We start from the raw sequence: 23,513 nt of genomic DNA on the forward strand, positions 1-23,513 counted from the left end.
TTGGACTTTAGCTGGGCTTTTGACATTATCTTCTATGCTATCAACAACTGGGATACAGTTTGCGTGCATGAGTGCTAAGGTGGGTGTACTGGGGGCAGCATTAATTATGCTAAAAGGGTTGTGATTATCTCTACAAACCCCAGTTTGCAGACAAGTATTGGTGGTTGGTGGTGTGCCTTAGGGGCTGTTGTGGTTTTTAATCCAGCCGGAAAATACGTACCATGCAGCTGCTCACTCACTGCCCACCACTCCACCCCCCAGTGGAGAGGAAAATCAGAAAGAAAAGGTAAATCTTGTTGGTTGAGATATTAAGTTTTTAATACTTGAATCAAAACAAAATGTAATACTAATGATATTAACGATAATGATAGTGATGAAACAAGAGAGAAGGAGAATAAAACGCAAGAGAAACAAGTGATCCACAATACAATTGCTCACCACCTGCAGGCCAATGCCTAGCCCATCCCCCAGCAACATGGTCAACATGAAAGACTAGTCTGCAAAAGCACTTGAACACATAATTCCCATTGTTTTCTGTAGGATTTTTTTTATATTTTGTGGTGCTGGTCTTTACATTCTAGGAGATCCTTTTGAGAAAGAAATATTCTTTCTTTCTCTAGTCTTGTTGAGTATAATTTAAACACTTCTATTTTCATAAAATCATAGCATGGTTGGGGTTGAAAAATACTAATAAAAATCATCTAGTCCAACCTCTCTGCCATGGGCAGGGATGTCTTTCACTACATCAGGTTGCTCAGATTCCCATCCAACCTGGCCTTTGAACAGTTGCAGTGACGGGACATCCGTAGCTTCTTTGGGCAGCCTCTTCCAGTGCCTCACCAGCCTTACTGGAAAGGATTTCTTCACTGTAAAGAATTTCTTTCTTCTATCCAACCTAATTCTACCCTCTTTCATTTTAAAATCATTGTCCTTTGTCCTGCCACTACAGGCCCTGGCAAGAAGTCTGTCCATCTTTCTTACAAGCCCACTTTATATATTGAAAGGATGTAATAAGGTCTTCCCAGTGTCTTGTCTTCTCTAGACTTAGCAGCCTCAGCTCTCTCTACCTCTGACTGTTCCAGTCCCTGACCATTTTTGTGGCAATCTTCTGGATTTGTTCTAACATATCCATTCTTTCTTGTACTGGGTCCCAGAGCAGGACATCTACTCCAGGTTAGATCTCAGGAAAGCAGAGAGTAGATGGGAAAAATCATCTCCCTCCATGTGCTGGCCATGTTGCTTTTGGTACAGCTCAGGATATGGTTGGCTTTCTGGGCTGCAAGCACACATTGCCAGATCATGTCCCATTTTTCCTCCACTAATGCTGCCAAGCCTTTCGCATCAGGGCTGTCCTCAATCCATTCATCCCCCCAGTTTGTACTGATACTGAGACTGCCCTGACCCAGGTTCGGGACCACACACTTGACCTTGATGAACTTCTTGAGTTTTTCATGGGTTCACTTCTCAAGTCTTCAAAGTTCCTCTGGATGGCACCATATCCATCTACCAAATCAGCTCACCTTGATGTGATGTGCAAGCTTGCTGAGCATGCACTCAGTCCCATTGCCTATGTTATTAGTGAAGATATTAAATATTTATTGGTCCTAACATGAACCCTTGAGGAAGACTGCTCACGGTGTCCATTTGGGCATTGAGCCATTGACAATATATTTTTGGCCAGTGCAGACAGACAGACATTTCCTTATCCTCCTAACACTTCAGGCATCAAATGTGTATCTCTCAAATTTAGAGATGAGAATATTGGGGAGGATGATAGCAAAGGATTTGGAGAATTTAATGTCATTTTTACCTCTTTTAGCATTTAGAACTTGAGAGACAGAGAAAGGGACACATTAAGTACTGGTAATGATGTTGTGTACTATAAGCATTACTGTTTTTATTCCTCTTCTTCCCCAGAGAAATGTGTTAGAAAGACCGGAATAGTTTACATTAAGGCACTTAAAATATTTTTATGTCTTTTAATTAATCTCTAAATTTACACATGTGTGCATTTTTCTTTTTAAATCTCTTTAAGAATTGCTTTTACAATTCATTGCCCTTTTCATGCCTTTTGTTCTTTTTTCCTCAAAACATGAATGACGGAGTAATGTTTTTGGTATAGGTTCTTACCACATCTGTATATATTACTTAGAGGAGGAAAAAAATTGTATTTCTTCATCCTTAATGTTTACAATATATATCATGATGGCTTCTTAAAAAGCAACATTGAAAACGTGACAGGCATGTGAAACTATTTCCCATGCATGAGTTGTACCTTTCCCTCCCCCCACCAAAAAGGCTGCCTAAATGGATTTTTTTAACCACTCATCTTTATTAGTACACATTCAAAGAGTAGCAGATTACTGTGCGTAACTCACGATGTTCATTGATTCATTGGAAACCACTGTTCTGCTCTCTGAGCTCCATATTTCATCTGCCTTCGTCTTAAGTATCAGGGGTTTTTTGCATATTAAAGATTTTTCAAACAGCCCTGAGACAAACGTCAGGGAAATTGGATTATCATACCTCTGGAGAACTGAATTTACTTGGATACCACTCTTCAAGGTGCTGTAGTATTCAATTATCTCCTGAGATTTCATGCTGAGTTATGTTAAATAGTCTGTGTGCTTCCTAACATTTCTTAATGTTTTTTTTTATTTCTTTCCAAACTCAAAACAAATAAATGTTTTGTGCTTTGAATTGATGATTGTTAGCGTTCATGTGCATAATGCTGTTCAGGATGAATTTTTTTTTTAATTATTTGGTGCTGAAGACTTTTAGCCAGTTAATTCTTATGGCATCTCTTGGAGAAAGAGGGATTCTGAGGAGAACTGCTAGGACGATCATCACTATGCACCATTCGTGTCATGAAAGAAAGATGCTTGTCTGTAGATGAAAAATTACTGGGTTTCATCAATATATTAGGAGAATAAAAGTAATGGAAGAAATAAAACTTCTTAAACTAAAGAACAGTGTTGAGTCAAACACAAAGTAATGTAGTAATGGCCAAAAAAGCTAATTTATATTGGAAATAATTTTATCTAGTAAAAATGGAAGAAGGTTGTGGAAGAAGCACCACATGAGCTTTATAGAGAAAAGATTGTGAAGTACTTTTGAAAGGTAGAGTGATGATTCTTGTCTTAAGGTTAGATTTTGTCCAGGTGTTTTATCACAGAATGACTTTTAATGTTTGAAAAAAGAAATGTGTGTTGTTCTGATACCACGTGCTTCTAGTATTGTGTTTCTGTATCAACTGTTGAAAATGGCATACATACACTTTTGGGGAACATACCGTATTCAGCAGTGCAGAGATAGGGAACAAAGATATTTGGCGATTTCTAAGTAATAGTGGTAGTTTTGTATGAATACAACCCACTTTTCAGATTCAAAAATACAGTAGTGATAACTACTGCAGAAGACTTTAAAAATACTATATGCACTATAAATCACCCATTATCAATAACCAATCAATGAACTTATAGTAGAAAATCAGAAATTCTGCTGGTTTACTTTCTGTAAAATTGTTTTCCCCAATCTTGGGCTTTGTATTGTCTTACTTTTGCAAATGTCTGTGCCATTAGGAAAAATCAACATCATCTGAATAAACCAAGAAGAGTCCAAAATAAATAGAAAATGATCCTGTTCAAATTCTTCATGAAATATAGGATTTAGTTTTGTAAACTAAGGGTCAGAAACACCACTATGGTAAAAGAAAGATCAGGCTTCTAAGAAGATAAAAAACCAAGAACTGTCAGGATTTTATTTACTTCTCAAGAAAAAGTAAGTTTTTGAAAATGAGATGCCTGACCCTTTCATACACTTTGCCTCTCTATTTCTTATTGTGTCTCACTGGCTGGAGGGGAGTTCTTCTTCTGACTGTTTGGGTCAAGTAACTCTTCTCTTTTATTAGATACACTGGTCTTTGGCAGGGCTTTTAGGAAATTAATTCACTTCCTTTTGGACTTTATCCTATGCCCGATACCTAAGCAATATTTTCAGGAAGACCTTTTCTTCTCTTGCTGTTCACTGGGGTGTTATGTCTACTTGTCAGATTAAAAAAAAAAAAAAAAAAAAAAAAAAAAAAAAAAAAAAAAACCTCAGATTTTGACCAGTCAAATGAAGCAGACTCTTGAATTAAAAAAAAAAAAAAAACAAAAACAAAAACAAAAAAACACCACCACAAAAAAAAATCCAAAACCCAAAAAACTAACCCTCAAAAACAAACAAACAAGCAAACAAACAAAAAAACTGTTAATTGGCAAAAGCCCCTAGAAAAGCATTTTCTATCTTGCTGACTGTATTTTGCCTATGTTGACATATAATGAACTGCATCCCCTCTGTAATTACTGGAAGGATGTTGAGTTTCACTGGGACTGTACTAACACAACACACACTAACACAAATTAATCTGGTTTTAGGTTAATTTTTTTCTTCCACAGTGTGTAGAAGACGCATACATCCTGTTGGGATAATGAATTGGTACAAAGACCTGCTTGTGGGGAAAGAAGATGATTCAGCAGGCATCCAGGATTAGGTCCAGCTGCTTCCTGATGCCAAAAACAAGCCCTCTGTGTTTTATCAGATTGCAAGCAAAAGCACCAGATGAAATTCTCTATTGAATTATTAGAGGTGAGATGGGACTAAATAGCATAGAAAGGTTTAATTCCCTTTTCCTGATTCGGCATATTTGGGTGTGGGAAAGAGTGGCAATAATGAACGCTCCAGAGAATTGGAGGAGGTTTTAACTCAAGGTAATATGCCCATGCTACGTAATGCGGAACAGTCATGGGTTTCATATGATTATCACCAGTATCTTTGAACTTGATTACTTCAGTCTTTCACCAATCCTTAATTTCAGCCTTGGAGTGGCTAAACACTTAGAGTAGCTTGGCACTCTGCTTTCTAAAAATAAATGAGGAATAAGTTACTGAATGGGATTTTATTGCACTAAGATAGAATGTAGGGTTTTTTCCCAGGCTGTTGGGCACTTTTCACAGTCTTTTTACCTTCTTTGGGTGAATACATTACATTTGTGGATTAAGTCTTTGTATTTGTTGAAAAGAAGCCTTTGTATTAAAAAAGCACCATAAAACAGATACTCAGATCCACACAAAATCTGTGGATCTGGACTTATGCAAATTTACTCAGGTGCCTACTCATGTCCCTTTAAGTGCAATGAAGTACTCTAATGAAGCATGGATTTAATCTTCAGGGAGAGTCTAAGATGAAGATAGCTCACAAATCCTGAAGAGACCAATATCGGGAGCAATATCAGGCAAAGAAAATCCCAGGGTGCTAATTTATCAGATGTGCCCATTCTATTGTCTTCTCTTTCAGATGCCTGGTTTCCTGCTAAATTTTCTCCTTCCACTTTGTTGGAAAATAAAGACATTTTGCAAACTCTGAAAGAGCCAATCCAGTATAAAATTTGATTTTTAAATGTATTTTTCAATCCCAAGTGACTGACAGTTCCTTCTAGGTTCATTCTTTCTTAAATCACTCTTCATAAGTTTATCCCATTCATGTAGCTTGTACTGCAAGTTGTATTACTTTGAAATTTGGCCTGTGACATTTATGAGAACTATTTGTTTGGACATGTCTGCTGTTATTAGAGTTAGTGTATAAAAGCAGGTTCTTGGGCACCTTTCCAGAACACAGGTGGAAGTTCCCAAGGATAAAGGTTAGGCATTGGCATAAGCCTTCCTAATATATGAAAGTTAGGTATTTTGCCATGTTTCAATCATGTATCTTAAAAGCATCAAGTCAGAATATATGTGTAGCTTTTTTAAACCTGAATTGTAATAAACCTGCCAGATAGAAAACCCTTGGAGCGTCAGAGTGTGATGGAAAAGTGTGGTGCAAACGTGCAGGATATGATGAGGTACCTAAAGACAAGGTAGCTTTCAGATTTGAATATTACTGTGTTGCAGCATAAATGCCTTTCCAGTACCAGTTTTGAGTGGCATGAGACCACAAGTTCAGTTCCTCTTGGGTTTCAGTTGACATGCAAGCCTGGAGCATGCCTGAAGCAAGTTACTGTGCCAACAATGGAAGTTGCTTTTCGAACTGAATGGTGAAATACCAGTTTACTGCAAATTACCTCCCTGGTAAATGTTCTGTAGCGTTTGTTAGCATGGGAGGCTGGGGTTTTTTTAAAGTTTCTTTCTTAGCCAGCTATTAACTAACCTGGGTATGAATCAACTGAGTACGTTCCAGGGTAGAAGGCTGCTTTGACTACTGCAATCCATGGAATATTTCATACATTTCACCTGCATAGCTCTACTCAGCCATGAAACAGCTAATATTGACATACTGGCATGCTGACAATGAACTGTCAAAAATGTCATGAATTCTAAAGAAAACAAGTATGCTTATCTATAGTAGACATGTTTAGCCCTGTTTTAATTGTTCTGTTTCTAAATAAGGCATGTCATTTAAAAATCAGAACCTGTCACTTTATATCTTTTTGAAACAATCATAAAACATATGCAGCAGCTTTTTAAACCATGTGCCAAAATTGCACCACATATGTTGTGACCACCCCGAAGTTGTAAAACTGTATGTATATGGAGGATATATTACAGAAGGTTGCACAGAACAGGTGAACATTGTTTAAAAAGTGAATAATCTATTTTGTGGGAAAGAAAGTATATCATGACAATATTTAACACAAGAATAAATCAGTTCCAGTCCAGACCATGATTTTTCTGTTTACTACTCAAATTCACCTATAACATTTAATATGCTTTGTGACAGGACAACAGTTTTAGTGTCCAGTCCTAGTCCTTCAAAGGAGGGTCCCCTTCCTGCCTGCCTTCCCTCCAGCTGTAAAGTTTTGCCAGCATACAGGGATTCCATTTTCATATCTGGTTCTTTGTTATCTTTAACTTCTTTTTGTCAATTACATTTTCACCTGGCACAGAAATAGTTGTTATACAGTTAAAACTCAGTGAATGTATTAAATGGGTTTTGGAATTAAATGCTCTCAAATTTTAATTATATCAGATTTCAAATATTGAACCAGCTTCTTCTTCTGTGAGTAGTTCCAGCTAAAGTCAATACGAATATTTTATGAGTTATGCAACGGGATTTGTCCTGCCTTTTATAAGTAATCCTGACTTCCACACACCGAGTATTTCTCGAGTTCTTATTCTGTGAAAATGAAAGTTAGAATATGGACTGTGTAGTGACTTATCTGTTATGCTGAAAAAGAATGATAGAAAAGAAAATGCAAAGTAAATTATTTAAGTTATTTGCTCTTAAGCATATTTTAAAAGAAAAAATATAAATAAAAATAAGAATATATGTGTATCCAATATATGTCTAATTTGTACTGTGTATTTTTGATCATCCTACTTCTAAATGAATTACTGAATATCCATTTAGAAGCAGGTTGTTTTATTTTCAGACTGATAAGTATGAAAAATGCCTGAAATGTCTTGTTCACCCATTTAAAAATAAAAGTAGGAATAAATAACTTGTCCTACCTCTGAGTCTATTTGGTTTCCAAAGTCATCTTTTTTGAGACCTTTTCCTGCAAATGTACTTGGTACAACACCTGGAACAATGAGGCCTTTGAGCGCAACATTGCTTATGTAAATACAATTATTCCTATCAACATGCCTAAAATTTTATCCACATTTTCTACCACAGGCTGTATTGTGCAGGCCTATATTTCAGATAGTTGTCTCAGGATCAGAATAACCTTTTTAATCATAAAAATGCATTAACACCAGACTCTTTCACTGGAAAAAAGACTTGTTCATTTTAACTACCACAGAGAGGAAAGCTAAATCGTGAATATTAACATTCTCAGGCAGAGATAAAACCTTAAATAGATATCTATTAAGTAGTTACTACTCTTTTTCATGTACAAATATGTTTCTAAATGAAGACATTAAGGGTTTTTTTTTTAAGTCTTCATTTAGTGATGCACAAGTCATGATGACATCAGCAATAGAATGTTAAATGTATGCTGAAACTGATAACTTGTATTCTTCCATGAATAGATACTTTACATTTTCTTCATTATATTAAGGAGAAATCTCTCCTATGTGTCTGTCATGAGCAGCCCCAGAAGACACAACATGATGCTTCAGAGTAGCTCCAGGCCATGGAAGCAGCCTGGCTCCAGGAGAGAGGTCCTTGGAGGGGACATGAGGACCAACACCACACACGACAACTTTGCAAATGCACACAGTCCTCCCAGCTGCAGCAAGGTTGTTTGGTGTAAATGTCCTGCAGTGTGTCAATATTGAGATTTTTGTCCTCCTATCATCTCCAGGGTTAACAGCTCAGCAGGGAAGCGCCTGCTGCTGCTGCTTATATCTGTGCAAATTTTCTCTTATGAAACTGTCTCATAAGGGACGTAGGCAAATGTCCAGTTTCTGTAATGGTGATGTTTGTTTATTTGCAATTAATTAGCCTGAGATTTGGCTCAATGATTTGGAACCTCCGTTAGCAGGTAACTTTAGCAGGAGGAATGAGGTCACCCTGTCTTTTGTACTTTGGGACATTGTACCACGTACATCCCAGCCTGGAGTCCCGGCACAAAGCTGCCATGTGAGAGCTGCTTCAGGCTGCCACTGGGCATAATTCAATATCACAAGCAAAACACAATGTGCTTAAGGAATTCTGTGAAATTCTACAGCTGTAGCCTGGTCTCCTGGTGACACTTTAGGATCCCCAGCAAGGGAGCCAGGGGTGATGCCCGCTTCCTTCCACTCTGCTTCCAGAGAAAATGCCCTCAAGGAATATTTGTGGCCCGCTGCTCTTTTTGGAATAATGCTTCAGGGCTCAAGTTGAAAAGGTTGGATGTCACTGCTTTAAGCAAATTGGAAAATTCAAATCTACATTGGATCTCTTTAGGAAAGGATGACAGTTGAGGTAATTTATAGCATTTAAGATACTATACTGTGAAATAATATCTTGTCAATCACATTGAATAGAGCAATGGAAGCACAAGCCAAAATACACAAAGAATTATTAGCGGGCACCAGATTTTTCTACAGTGGTTTTTGAGCTACAAGCATAGATAGTGTTGTTCCTGGCAGCAGTGTGTAAAGAAAATTAAACAACACTGTTTTTCTTAATGGATTATCATCTGCTGTAGATTTTTAGAAATAGATTTTAATTTCCAAGTACAGAAGTGGAGACATCCAAAAAAATGGTCAAAGTGGGACTTTTCTGTTTTTGCACTACTACAACTGAAATTCGACCTTATTTATTATTTTATTTTCAACTTAAATTAAAGTCTAAAATGCCAAATACATGTTCTAGGATTTAAAAAGTATCTTATATCCACTGAGCAGTTCCCGTGTTCTCACTTCTCATGCCTCTCAGATGCAGAAAGTCCCTCTGTAATGTCTTATTTTTCACCTCCTTAAGTTTTTGCAGCCAATTCTCACATGCTCTGCAACTTTTTCAGATATTCTTTTAAAAACTAATTAGCCGCTGAAGACAAGACTGCATTAAATGTTTCCCACCTTTCTGATAAATATTCTTTGTACCATGCTGCAGAGTAATTTTCACTGTCTTTTTCTGCCTTGGTGACTATTTTAGCATTGTTTTCATACTGTGGGTTTGCTGGAAGGTTTAGACTAAACCACCCAGGACGTGCTCAGTCCTAATGATCATGACACGGTGTACTCAGGGGCATTCAGTGACACTTGCAGAATTCCATGCTTTCTTGACCAGGAATACCGAGCAGGTGTCTTGCTGCCACTGTTCTCCTGGATAAGTTATGCAGATACCAAATTGTGCCTATTGTTTCTATTTGTGGATATGCCCTAAATGGAAATATTTAAGCGACATCCATTTTTATTAAAGAGATGTTTCCACTCTTTTGAAACCTTAGTAATTTTTTTTCTCCTGGCAAGTCCAAGGCAGAAATGCTCACTTCTGCTCATTAAGACTTGGGATTACACCAGAGTGTGCTTTTCTGTGAATAAACAGCTGTTCAGGGGAAGGAAAATACCCAGCTCTAAAATGAACAAAGTTCTTAAGATAATTTTCTTTCAAAATGGTCAGTGCAAGTGCCATTGTATAATGAAACGTCACAGGCACTTAACTTTTATAGAGCAGTTATTGACTGGTCACTGTATTCATTTTCAGACATTAATGCCAAGGTCAGTTAAAACTAACCAAAGTCCAGATCAACATATATTTCATACTAGAAACTTGCCAGGATTTTATTCACAATTTTCTTTCCTGGTCTGTTTTCAGACAGGCCAGTCACATCTTTCAATATTTGTATTCTTTTACCTGTTACCTTTGCATTTTACCTTGCCCATTTCCATGTTTCCCACTAAATGTCACTTCCTACAGCTGGAATTTAATTTGAATTATTAAATATATTCATTCTACCAGAGCTTTGAACATGAGTTTATGATTTCTTCTTGGCATATAGCTTGCCTTAGTGGGATGCAATAAATTAGTCTAATCATGTGGTGAGTACTTACTTCATTCTGTGTTTGTTCCTGCTAGGAACTGAAATTGTCTCTGTAATTGTATGCAAATCCCTTCACCAGAATAATCAAAGGAAACCTATGTGTAGCTGTCCATCCTCCACAAGAGAAGCATAAAAGTAACCTAACTTTTAATTCTACTTAAATGAAATGATGTATCTTATGTGAAATGTAGATACAAAATAGAAGAACAAATTTAAAGCATGTCAGTAGCAGATACTGGGATAATATTGCTGGTTGCTTTTAGTTCTGCTCTTTCCATACGCATAACATTAGGTTAATAGTGTTCATGGCATTGTACCTGAGAAATAATAATATTGGGATTTTTCATTTTAAACATGGAGGAGTGTCTTCTCCTCCGGAAAGTACATGAGACATACGATGGAGGGTTTTATGAGCTTCCTTCAAGAAGGTGCCTGTTTCCTTCTGCTGCGTGACGAAAGATACTGGATAAACTATCTCAGAATTAGCCAAATTCAAATTAGTCAAAATTTCAGTTGAGATAAATTCTCCTGTAATTCTCTTACTCTGAGGCATGTTTTATATATTGGCCTCAAATCATCTTGATTTGCTTCTTTGACCTCTGTCAAATATTTTAGCATTAATTTTTTACATGTGGACACCAAAAGAAGATTCAGCCATGTAGGAGTAGTCCAGTATTCTCTGTGAAGATCATATCATTATCTTCCCTGATTCTCTGTATAAGTATCTAGATGTTACATTAGCTGTCTTACAGCATTGATGGAATAGATCAGTTCTGTATATCAATGACTGCAATGGCAGTGTTTTTGAAGACACTCAAATGATGCAAGGTTACTAAGAGCCTTTTGTTCTGCCCGTTCTTTTCAGAGGAGTACTGAAAAGAACGAGAAGAGAGGAGGAAGCCAAAACAATCAACAGTCTCTATTCATTTCCCTTCTTTGAAATTTTTATTATTTCTTTGCATACTGGTTTGCAGATTCATAGACAGCAGTTACAGATATACATACACATAGATGTATTTACTTGTTATACACATATATATATATATATGTACACTTGTAATGTCTTGGAACATTCAGTGGAACTTATTAAAATGTTTTCTCACTTTTTTTCTTTTCCTTTCTTTCTTTTTTTTTAATTGTAAGATTTGGGTGTGTTTTTTTTTAAGAAATTCAGATTCTGAGCCCTTTTCAAGGTTTAGTTGAGAGTGATATTTGCAGTCCCTAAAATGAAGTGCCTGGCAGGTGCATTATTCAATGTCATAGAATCATAGAATCATTTAGGTTGGAAAAAGATCAAGTCCAAACATTAACCCAGCACTGCTGTGCTCACCCCTAAGTCATCTACTTCACTACAACTCTACATGCCTTTTAAATGCTTTCCAGGATAGTGACTCAACTCCTTCCCTGGGCAGCCTATTCCAGGGCTTGAAAACCCTTTTCATGAAGGAATATTTCCTAATATCCAGTCTAAACCTCCCCTGGTGCAACTTGAGGTCTTTTCCTCTTGTCTCTGTCATTACTTACTTGGGAGAAGAGATTGGCCCTCATCTGGCTGCACCCTCCTTTCAGGCAGTTGCAGAGAGTGATGAGGTTCCCCTGAGTCTCCTTTGCTCCAGGCTGAACACCCCCAGCTCCCTCAGCTGCTCCTCACAGGACTTGTGCTCCAGACCCTTCCCCAGCTCCGTTGCCCTTCTCTGGACACGCTCCAGCCCCTCAACGTCTTTCTTGCAGTGAGGGGCCCTGAACTGAATTTGAAGCCAGGTAAGCGGAATGATCATTGTCATTACACTTCAATAAAAGCCAAACATCTTCAGATGTTTCACAAGTTGCTGCTCCAGTTCAAAAAGAAGGAACCTCATCTTAACGCTGGTCTACATATGAAAAACACTGAATTAATTTTAGGAACTGGAAGAAAATCATAGATCTTTAGGATTATCTCCAAAATGTTAGTTGTTGGGGGAGCAAGTAACTTCTAATAAATATGTGGTCCATATGTCAGTTTAAAAAATACAGTAAGACTTATTTCAAACTCACTTCAAACAAGTGGTAGCCATAATCATAGCGTTCAGATTTTAAGTCCTGTTTCCCAGGGCTTATTACATTTTTCTGAAAAAGGAAAATACTTCAAAATGTAGATATCAAAAACGTCTTAAATGAAATTTGAAATCAGAAATAATGTGCCTGGGATCTACAAATAGAACTTATGGGAGGTATAAGGTCCTAAACATTATGTGCTGTGTAGCTACCAGTAAATATGGACATGGCGACAAGTCCATAGAGACAGAATAAAGGTTGTGACTTCCTTCAAAACAATGCTTGTTAATGTGAATGCCTGTTATTTCAGTCTGAAGACTGTTCTTTCTATTTTCTCTCAGGAAGGTATTAAAAATGACACAGCCAATAGGCAGAGACTGCCAGACATTTTATAATAAAACACTACTTTTCTAAGAAATCCCTATAGAAAGGAAGCAGAAGACCTGACTTCAAGAAGATCTTCATTTAGTACCCACAGTCAGTTCTGTCTTAGGGCACAGGTATCTTACGGAGGCAGATGCCTTATGGGGAAAAGTAGTATGTGACAATATAAAGACAGCAGCACAATATATTAACCAGAACACATTAAGGTACTGCTAATTTGAAGATACACCATCTCTTGAGAGCTTTAGCTCACAGTGCTAATATCCTTTGACATGGTTGTTTAGGATGTTATTTACACAAACCTCCGTGTACATTTGTATACCATCACAGGGCAAAGTAAATCCTGTTAAATTGAGACTAGAGAGGTGAATTATTGGCAAGTTTGCAATTTCTGGAAAATAATTATGCCTGAATGAAGATATTGCGCAAGAAGGATAAATTATTAATATCAGTCTTACAAACTATAGGTTTTAGCAAAAGGAAGAATTTTGGCAGAAGGTAATAAGGCAAATATTTGAACTTATTTTCGTCCAAAGTGGAGTAAGTTTTTCATCTTTTCTGCCTCTTCATTAAAAATACTGATACACATTAGCCCTAATGATTGTCCCAAGGTGACGGATAACTGGTTATTTATAGAGACTACATAGATCGTCTGACAGAGGGTTAGCATAACACATGCTTCTCTTTTTTTCCCTCTTTTGTTCCACTTGTTAGCTCAATTGCTAGGGCTTTTTAGGTAATAGTTTGTAAAGTTTTGGTAACACTGTGATTACTTGCAGTTTCTAATTTAGCATTTAAATTTCTGAAATTAAAATTTGCTAAGAAAGTGTCTTCTTTCTGCTTGTAAATTACAGAGGAACCAATGACCTCTCACCTGAGCCAGTTGTAGCTGAAGCCTATGGCATAACTAAAAATAGACAAATAAAAGCAAATAATACATAAAATGCTAACAAGGTATAAAAATTTGGTTTTGGCGTTTATCTGTAAGTACCTTCAGATGTTTTCATCTCCATGCATGCTTGTCATAAGAAAGATTATGGGACTGCAATGCTATTTTGAAGGCATTTAGTGAAATGTCATCTGAAAACTGTGAAAGTCCAACCAAAACTATTAGATTGGCTTCAAAACCAGGGCTTTTCTTCAGTCCTTCTCAAGTTCCCAGTTATCTCTATCACTTGGCACTTTGATGAGACACCTTTACAGTGTTTTTCATATGAAGGCTGCGGACTCTGAAATGCAAAGAAGGGGGAAAATCTTGCTGCTGAGTGGGTGTAGCATTAATGGGACCTGACACAGCTTGAATCTTTGATCATGAATTCCCATTGTGGTATAATCCAAACCTCCTCCCATATGTTCCCTGAAAGCACATTTCTTAGGCTATGTTGTTCCACTTAAGATTTTTTTTTTTTTAAGAAGTAATGGTTGTAATATATTGCCAGCATTTTCTTGTAGCTTTGAGTTGTCCTCAGCATAGAAGGATTATTAAATACTGCAGATGTAGGTGCACAGGTACCAGTCTCAAAAGGATTAAGGGAGAGAATAGCAGAAAGTCTGACCATACACTATTGCAGGATCTTGTTTTGAAGGTGTCTCTCAAACACCAAGAAAATATTCAAGGTCACAGTTGTCAGGGAGGCAAGAGACATGATCTCAAAGGTAGTTTCCTTTATCATCAAATATTCCGAAGTACTTGAAACTAAAATACAATAGAAGAGATTGCTAAATTTGATCTATTATTTCCTCAGTTTTAGTTCAGAACCATGTGTAGTAAAATTGTCCTGATCATTGATGGTATAGGTGGCTTAATTCACAATCTACATCATAGTCAATCTCTTTGAAAGTAGAAAGAATTTGGAAAGCTAAGTAAGCCCAAACATGGATTTCTCAAAAACAAATTATGTGAGATAAAGCAATTTTCATTCTATTATAAAACATTGGAAAAAAAAATTATGTATCTCATCCTAAGGCAAGTTTTTACATTTCCATGAAATTTTGCTAGATCAATGCATTGGGTTTGCATGGCAGGGGTTTGGTAATGGGGGTCTCCAGGGGTGGCTTCTGTGAGAAGCTGCCAGAAGTTTTCCCCATGTCTGATAGAGCTAAAGCCAGCTGGCTGCAAGATGAACCTTCTACAGGCCAAAGCCAAGCCTGTCACTGATAGTGGTGGCACCTCTAGGATATTGTGTTTAAGAAGAGGAAAAAGCTGTGCAACAGAGATAGAAGTGAGAATATGAGAGACAGAGCTCTGCAGACGCCAGTGTCAGTGCAGAAGAAGGAGTAAGATGCTCTCCAAGCCCCAGAGCTGAAGTTCCCCTGCAGCCCTTGGTGCAGACCATGGTGAGGCAGCTGTGTCCCTGCAGCCCATGGAGGTCCACAGTCGAGCAGATTACAGAATTATAGATGGTTTGGGTTGGAAGAGACCTTAAATGTCACCTAGTTCAAACACCCCTGCCACAGACAGGGAACCTTCCACTAGACCAGGTTGCTCAGAGCCCTGTCCAGCCTGGCGTTGAGCACTGCCAGGGGTGGGGCATCCATAGCTTCTCTGGGTAAGAATGACCTTCTACAGCCATATGCATAGTTGAAGAAAGGGGAGATGGAGGGAAGATATTAAGAAATTTTTTTCCACATTATTCTACTCTGATTTGATTTGCAATAAATTCATTTTCCCAAGTTGAGACTGTTTTGCCCACAACAGTAATTGCAGATTGATGTCTCCCTTTCTTTGTCTTGACCCACATTTTCCCTCATCCCATCCAGCTGAGAAGTAAGAGTGATAAAAGGCTTGGTGAGCACCCAGCATCCATGCAAGGTCAACACGTGGCAATGAGCTAAAGAAATTTTTTCTTGATGCCATTTCTAGAAGACCTATCAAACAGTGATCACACTCAAAGTCAGAAAGAAGTATATAAGATTCACTATCAAATAAAGAAGTATGAAGTATTGATCCATTCTGGTTGCAGGTTTTTTTTTCCCAGTGTCTTTGTTAATGGTTTGTACGAAGAAATACAAAACGCATTTGTTAAGCTTGCAGAGGATAAAAATTTAAGAGGACTGTGTGTACTCTGGAATACATATTTTAAATACATCACATTTTCACCAATGCACTTCAGGAAAAACTTGGATCAATTGCCACATATCCAGAGGAAAGCAAGGAAAATTGTCAGAATTGAGACTAAAACATTTTCCACATGGAAAAACTGAGAGAATCATATTTCAGAAACAGAAGTGCAGATAAAAAGTTACATAGTCTTCAGTTACATAAAGGATTGCTTTAAGGAAGAAGGGAACAAACTGTTCTCCAGGCCTACTAGAGCTAGGACAAGAATGAATGGCGTTAAATTATGCCAGGGGAGACTTAGGTTACACTTTAGAAAAGATCTCCTAATGATAAGGATAATTAAGCAATGAATATATTACCTAGGATGTGACTGAATCCTCTTTAGAGGTTTTTAAGGACAAAGAAAGATATCTGTCTAGAATTTTTAAAATATAATTTATATGTCTTGGGGGATGGAGGGTTAGAGAGGAATAGATGGAACTATTTCTTGAGTTCCCTATCTTACTTTCCAATCTCTGTATCATTTCTGTGAATCAGACCCGAGAAGGACTCTGAACACAACTGTAGTTCTAGCTTCCACTTTGCCAGTTTGTATGTACTTTTTGTTGAAAATTCTGGCTCCGGCTCACACTGTAGAAAAAATCAGGGGTGCAAGTGATTTTGTTTAAAATCTGGAAGTTCTATGCTGACCAAAATTTGAAACAAAACTGTACATTAATAAAAAGGTAATTAAAAAAACAAGGAAAAATGAAATATGCATGAATTTGAGTGCCTGTAGTTATTGGTGGAATGTATGGTCATGCATCACTCATACTGTAAATTTCTTGTATGGTTTTCATCACTGTATTTTCTGGATTCATCTTGACAAGATTTGGCCAGATAAAATAAATGGTAGATATTTTCACTAAGCCTCATGCCCAGACTCCTTCAGCATTCATTGAAGAAAAAGCACCTTTGAGATAGATATCCAAGACCCAAAAAATTGGGTTATTTTATGGATCACATGTCTCTCCTTTGAAAGCTTGGATGATTAACTTAGACAAGTACTCTATAAACAGCTAGAATTAAGCAACATGAATCCAGTCCTGAATTGTAAATATATTGTCTTATCCTTACCAAATGATTTATTGTTCATTCTTCACTTCTGTTTTGTGTTGGATTTATAAAAAACTCACCCTAATATTAATTCCTGTAGTTGGAAGTAGCTTTCGTAAAGTAGCTCCACCAGTGTATGGGGCTTTTGGAATCATAGTAAATCTTGGGAATGAGATTTATTCCTATTTGAAAATTAACTGGCCCTGAAAGAGAAATAAATTAATTTGCATTTCAGTAATGTGCAGCATATGAGCCCATGTAAGCTCATCTTTGGAAAAGACCCATATTTGTCAGATATGTTTTCTATGCCTGGGATCATAACAAATATATTGCTTATGATGTTTCCAAGTTTATTAACCTGTTAACTTACTAATTCAGTATTGTTAGTCTGCTAACCATAGTAAAACACAGTAATAATATGTAAATATTGCATCTTCTTAACTGTAGAAAATTACTAATAGGTTCCTGGACAAAAGCTCCAAAATAAGAATTATTACTGGGGGTGCTACTGTTTGGAGCAAACAGCCACTTTGCTGTCTGTGTCCTGGCAAGCCCATCAGGAATTCAGGAATGATTGCTTGTGCTTAGAGGGTTGGGGAAATGGTTTCCCAGAATGAAAAGGCTGCTGGAAGATGAACGTTATTGAAATTTATTACATCACTGTAATTGATCACTGAACTATTTTCTGGTAAAAAGTAAGTAAGCAAGCAAGGAAAAAAAAAAAGAAGAAGAAAAAGAAACAAAAGTAAGAAGAAAAGAAAGGAAATATGTGCATTCCAGCAGAAAAACAAAGTCAAGATGGTACTCCTATATCTCTTCAGTTTATAGTTTATTCTGAACATGCTAAAGAGATTTAGATATCAAATTTTACTTTTTAATTAAATTGAAATAAATGAAATCAGATCATTGCCTGCTGAAATGAAATTGGTTAGAGGAAAGCCTAGCTGAAGACAAATAAAAAAGCCTGAAAGATAACTTAAATTTTGAAATCAAAAAGATGTCTCATTATTTCAGCTACTTGGGTGGAGGAAGGTTGTGTATAGGCTCCAATTACAGTGAGTAGGAGGAATCCTGGACTACAAACTTGCCCATTTTACACACTTTGGCCTCCAGAAGACATCTGACTCTGAAGAAGTACTAATACCTCAAAGCACCAGGTGCATATATGCTATTATTTTTCTATGACTGATCCATTTTTTGACGAAAAAATGCCAATGGGTTGTGGAATGAGGGAAGAAGGCTTAAAAAATCTGAGATTTTAGTTTATAATATATTTAACTGTAGTATCGACCCCAATGCATGGATTTCTTGCAGTAGGCATCTCCAGCTTTCATTTTACTGGAAACAAATAGAGTAACATTTAATTTTCATGAAGGAGGGTGGTGGGGTGGGCGGGGTCATGGGTTTTTTTCCCCAACATTATGACTGTGTGTTATCTTCTGGGACAAAAAAAAAAAAAGATAAAATAGCAGTATGGTAGGTCATCACAATTCTACCTGACCAGAGAACAGAAAAGCAAAGAGAACAAAATCTTTGCAGACTTGCCCTGTTGCTGTTTTGGTTCCAGTATATTGAGGTGGAATTGGTATTACTAGTCCCTAAGCAGTTGTTAGTAGTATCTACATTTAAGCAATGACCTATAAAAATCAGTTGGCAGACTTCTCATCACAGGTCATTTGAGGAAAACTCCTCAGAATACAGTCCCATAAAGAGGAAAAATAAGTCCTTCTTGCATATAATGTCCTTGCATTTGGAAAGGACTTCAGTTGAGCTTTCAGGAAGTTCTGTTGGTGTTTTATTTAGTTCATAGATTTGTTAATTGAAAAAAAAAAAAAAAAAGAAAGGGCAAGCTCCATAAAGGACCAGGAACTTCTTGATACACATTTCCAGGCTTCAAAGTTATGCTTGGGCATAACAATTTGTCTTTTTTAATAAATGAGTTGTCTGCATTTCAAGGTTGAATTAGTTGATGAGGAAGGGTTACTATTAAATTTTGTGAGAGAACTTAGCTTACTTTTATATATTGGCATAGTCCTAAACATTTTGCTAAATAATAGCGTTTAGAAAAAACATGGATTATGCAGCTCAGCTGATATGAGCCAGCCTAGGGATTTTTTTTGTTTGCATGTATGTAACAAATAGTATTTCACAATAAATGGGAGGGAAGGTATTCCAGAAAATAAATCATTCATCTGTCTGTAGCATAACTGAAGATAAACAGCCGGTAAACAGAAAATAAATACCTTTTAGATGACAGCTATAATATCCATGTCTGATGTCTTTACTTGGGCAAATATCTTTCTAAAGATTCGGAATTTTGCTTGAATAGAAATGCAGCATTCAGTTTCTGAGAATTATCCTAGGTTAGTTTCAGAGGTTTATGCCTCATAAAATGTTTGCAGAAGCCATTTTTTTCCTTGTCAGCTGTAGCCAATTATTTTTGACAAATAAGCATTCTCCGCAGCATGTCTAATTTTTATCCAACTGAGCATGTGAATGCCTTTATTCATTCTGTGTAAACTCCATCCTTGTCAGTCTGTTATAGTAAAAATTGTTCCTGCACACTGAACAGATGACCATGCCACTGAAGACTTGCACAGGGATTCTGAACTCTTCTGATGGAGAGAATATTGCACGATATCCACTTAGTGCTGTTTAGCTGTGTTGTGCCTACATGTGAAAACCCTCATCTAAGTGCCAGCTGGTAGCTGCAGAAGCTTCAAATACCTAAATGAAGGCTAATGAAATGTGGCAAGTGAAACCTTGATCCAAGATAGAAGAAAAGGTTTTCTGTGTGTTTGTCTGAAATTTGTCATGCTTTGTGCTGGGATAAATTACCAGTTTGATCAAAACGCATCTTAGTGAAGTTGTCCAAATGAACTAAGAAAGGAAGGAGGGAATATCAGTTGCTGTTTCAAACACCATTCATTCTTTATCAAAGAAAATGTTAATTAGTGTCAGGAAGCTGAATTAAGTAAATGTTGACTGCCTTGGTAGCAAAGATCAAGTCAAAGTTACAGTGCTAAGTGAAGCAGGAACCCCTGTAACATTGGAGTGGTTTTAATATATGTCTATATATGGAAATGAATAGGAAATGCAGCAAGAAATACAATGCTTGGGAAAGAATCTCGTCATGATTTGCAGAGATAATTACAGGCAAAAAGGAGATTGAATATAGCAACAGGAAAAGCAGAATAATTATGCAGCAATTAACAGGAAAGCTGATGGTTCTTTGAAAAAAAATAACAGTCATCAGGTTAAAAATATATGCTGAGTGCAGAAATGTTTTAATACTTGATACATTGAGTATTTGAATTCATTTCCTGCAATAAAATTCTGTTTCATAAAATAAATGTCTCATTTATGTTAAAAAATATGTTCTGCATTTTATGTATTTATTATAATTGTCAGTATTTTTATCTAAAACATGTCATCTGAATTAGAGGGAAAAAACCATGTTCATTTTGGAGTGCTGGTGCATAAAGTCATAAAGATAAGAAAAGTTATATTTTAAGTTAATATTTCAAGTTAATATTTCAAAGACTGCAAATGTTATAGAAGCCAGTAGACAAATGGTTTCTCCTGATTTGCAAATAGATTAATTTCTCATGTGTCCAAAAAAGTCGCATTCTAATAACACTGTCATCTAGTTTGATTTGACTGGAGGCAAACTCAGATTTCCGTTGTGTTGTAGGTCTTCTGCTAATTAGTTAGTTAGCAACCACACACTCAAAAGTGCTCTTTCTGAAATGTAACTTACTAAGATTCCTCTTGAAGTCTGTGGGGATAGCTCATAGTTCTTCTACAGGGAACCTGTCATGCAGTGGCATCTTTAAGTGCATTAAAATGACACCTGAGGGTCACTGCACTCAGGCATGGGACACTCTTGTTGAAGAGAGAAAGATGCTACCACTGGGTAACCAGACCCCTAAAGAAGATTTTTAAGAGGTGAAATCTTTCATTTAAAGCTAGGGGGGGAAATTCTGTCAGCTAATGAGTTAAAAGCCACAATCCTGTTGTGGTTCTGGACAGGAGGAGCTCCTCTGAATTGTGTCATTTTATGAATCTGCTATTGAAAAACATATCTGTCATTTTGTTCTTTTTGTCTTTTTTAAAAATCAGCTCTGGGTGTGAGGTGTACAATCTTCATTGCTTTAAACAAATTCCCTACTTATCCAGGTTGAAAAATAGAATAATACATGCTTTCTTTTTCATGGGTTGGTTGTGCAAGTCAAGATGAGGTTTGCAAACTGTCCTAAGTCATGTCATAAGCTCCCCTGCTGCCTCCTCCCATTGCACATCCCCAGTGAAAAAATTAAAAAAGAGCAGGAAGAAGGTGAAGGGCTGGTGGTCCAGGGCAGCCTGAGACTGCCCTGCAGGTTCAGGGGAGACCTCTGACAGGACACTGCCTTTCCCTTTTGTGAACAGCCTCAAAGACAACACGGGGCAACAAATACTGGTACTGGTAAAGAGCAATAATCCTGCCAGTGGTAACAGTTAATGCTTCTCTGGTGCCCTTCATTCATTGACCTCTAATCTCTCTGCATACATTGATTTCAAGCTATATGGAAGCTCCGAAATAGTTCAATATAATTTCTATTAGTACATCTACATTGGCATATAATTTATATGTATAAATAAATTAAACAAAGAATTCTCAATAGGATGTATTAGAAGCTGTTTGGATTAAGTGTTGTTATTGAAAAAAGAAACCCAAACCAAAGCATTTGAATGCTTTTGTGGTATGCAAATACTTCTGCTGAATGAGTAGGCTCAGATTTTTCCTTTGCTGTGTCCAGATACAGAAACTGTACAAAACTAATCTGGGAAGCTGAATGCTTGAGTGGAAGAGTTTGTGTGTATGAATCATATGAAGATTATCCATAATGCTCTGCATTCTGATCACTCCCAACGATTGTAATTTTTTTTAATTGCATACTGTATGCTGATCATGACAAGCAGCATAGGTATGATTCAAATATCCTCTTATTCCTTTCCCTGCAGGAGCATATGTTAAGAGACATAGTATTGATTAAGGACAATTCCTATTCAAAAAACGCAATGATTGTGTTACTAGTGTATTGTATCCTTCTCTTTTAGGTTATTCAATACTTCAAGCAATTATGGAAAAAGCAGGACAAAATAGCTGGCAAGTCAGTGCCATCTGTGTGGAGAATTTTAATGATGCCAGCTACAGGCGGCTTTTAGAAGATCTGGACCGAAGGCAAGAAAAGAAATTTGTAATAGACTGTGAAATAGAGAGGCTTCAGAATCTCTTAGAACAGGTAACAACTGCTTTTAATGTTACTGAAACTCCAGATGAGATTGCATTTTGTTTATTTTGTCAATGGAAATGAAATTGATTCTTTTATTTTTTCTTTTTTCTTATTTCATCAGCCTATATTTGTATGTCCACTTGCCTGTTCTGCTCTCTTTTTATCTACAATACTTAGCAGCTGGCATGTCAGGGCAGGGAGCCTCTCCTTTCCCCCTCAGGACCTTGGTGGTGAAAGGTGCCAGCAGTCAGGGCAGCTGCACATTTGGTCCCACTTTCCAGCCCCTCTTTGCCTGATGCCTCCTGCATCAGGGTCAGAGAGTTGCTGGAAAAACATGGTGTTGTTGAATTGCCAGTGTGCTCTTAGTCTGTACCTTCATGGGGGTAAAGCTCTGCTTTGTTTGAGGGGGGAAAAAATCTATTTTAAATTCATGTTTCCCAAATAGCATAGGTCACGTATTTCTAGCATAAAAAGCTTTAAAATTATTGCTACAAATATTTAAACTGATACTTTTATCACCTTAGCAGGGTATTTAGGAACACAAAGAGCAGTGAATAAAAGTGCTATTGAACTGGAAAGAGAAGTCAGGTTCTTCCATCAGTTATCCATGGAAACATGCTGGTGGGGAAAGAAAATACTGGGTCAGACAGACTGGCTTCCACTAGGTATTATCTATACCAGTGTGCAAAGTGAATATCAAACCATGCTGCTCTGATGTGGCAAATCTATCTCTATATAGTGTTTATGTGTAAGCTGTTTCTTAAATAATGGAAAAAAAATTAAATTATGCTTTAAAAGAAAAATTTTGCCAAATGACAAGAAAATAACTTAGGGTTAACTATTTGCATCTCTTATGATCCCACATATTACATTGCCGTGGTGCAAATTCACTGTTCAGTGCCTCCTGCTGCTGCAGGAATTGCAGGGAATGAATGCCATCTGCTGGTGCTGGACCCTTTGACACCACTTGGCTTCTCTTGGTTAATGCATTAGAGAATTTTGGAGATTTTGTTGCAAAACTGTTCATGATGCATCTGCCTCTGAAGTCACTGAAAAATTAAATGTCATTTTTCATACAGAAATTCATAAAATAGTACTCATAAATGCATAAAATAGTACTCAATATCATATATACATTAATTTTACTTTCACTGGCAGAAGGTAAAGAGAGAATTAATAGTGTGGCTGATATAACAAGAACTTTTTTTATGAC

The 23,513-nt window shown here is 36.9% G+C and overlaps 1 protein-coding gene across 5 annotated transcripts in view; it reads left to right on the forward strand.

The window, feature by feature from the left end:
• The window catches only part of GRIA4 (glutamate ionotropic receptor AMPA type subunit 4), a 211,865-nt gene that overhangs the window by 100,457 nt on the left and 87,895 nt on the right, over positions 1–23,513 (forward strand). For all 5 annotated transcript variants that reach the window (XM_053934314.1, XM_053934311.1, XM_053934312.1 and 2 more), the window contains exon 4: positions 22,125–22,309. In XM_053934314.1, coding sequence (XP_053790289.1) covers positions 22,125–22,309 — 185 coding nt within the window. The remainder of the gene's footprint in view (positions 1–22,124; positions 22,310–23,513) is intronic.

The sequence above is a fragment of the Vidua chalybeata genome, chromosome 2 (assembly GCF_026979565.1).
Source record: "Vidua chalybeata isolate OUT-0048 chromosome 2, bVidCha1 merged haplotype, whole genome shotgun sequence".
NCBI lineage: Eukaryota > Metazoa > Chordata > Aves > Passeriformes > Viduidae > Vidua > Vidua chalybeata.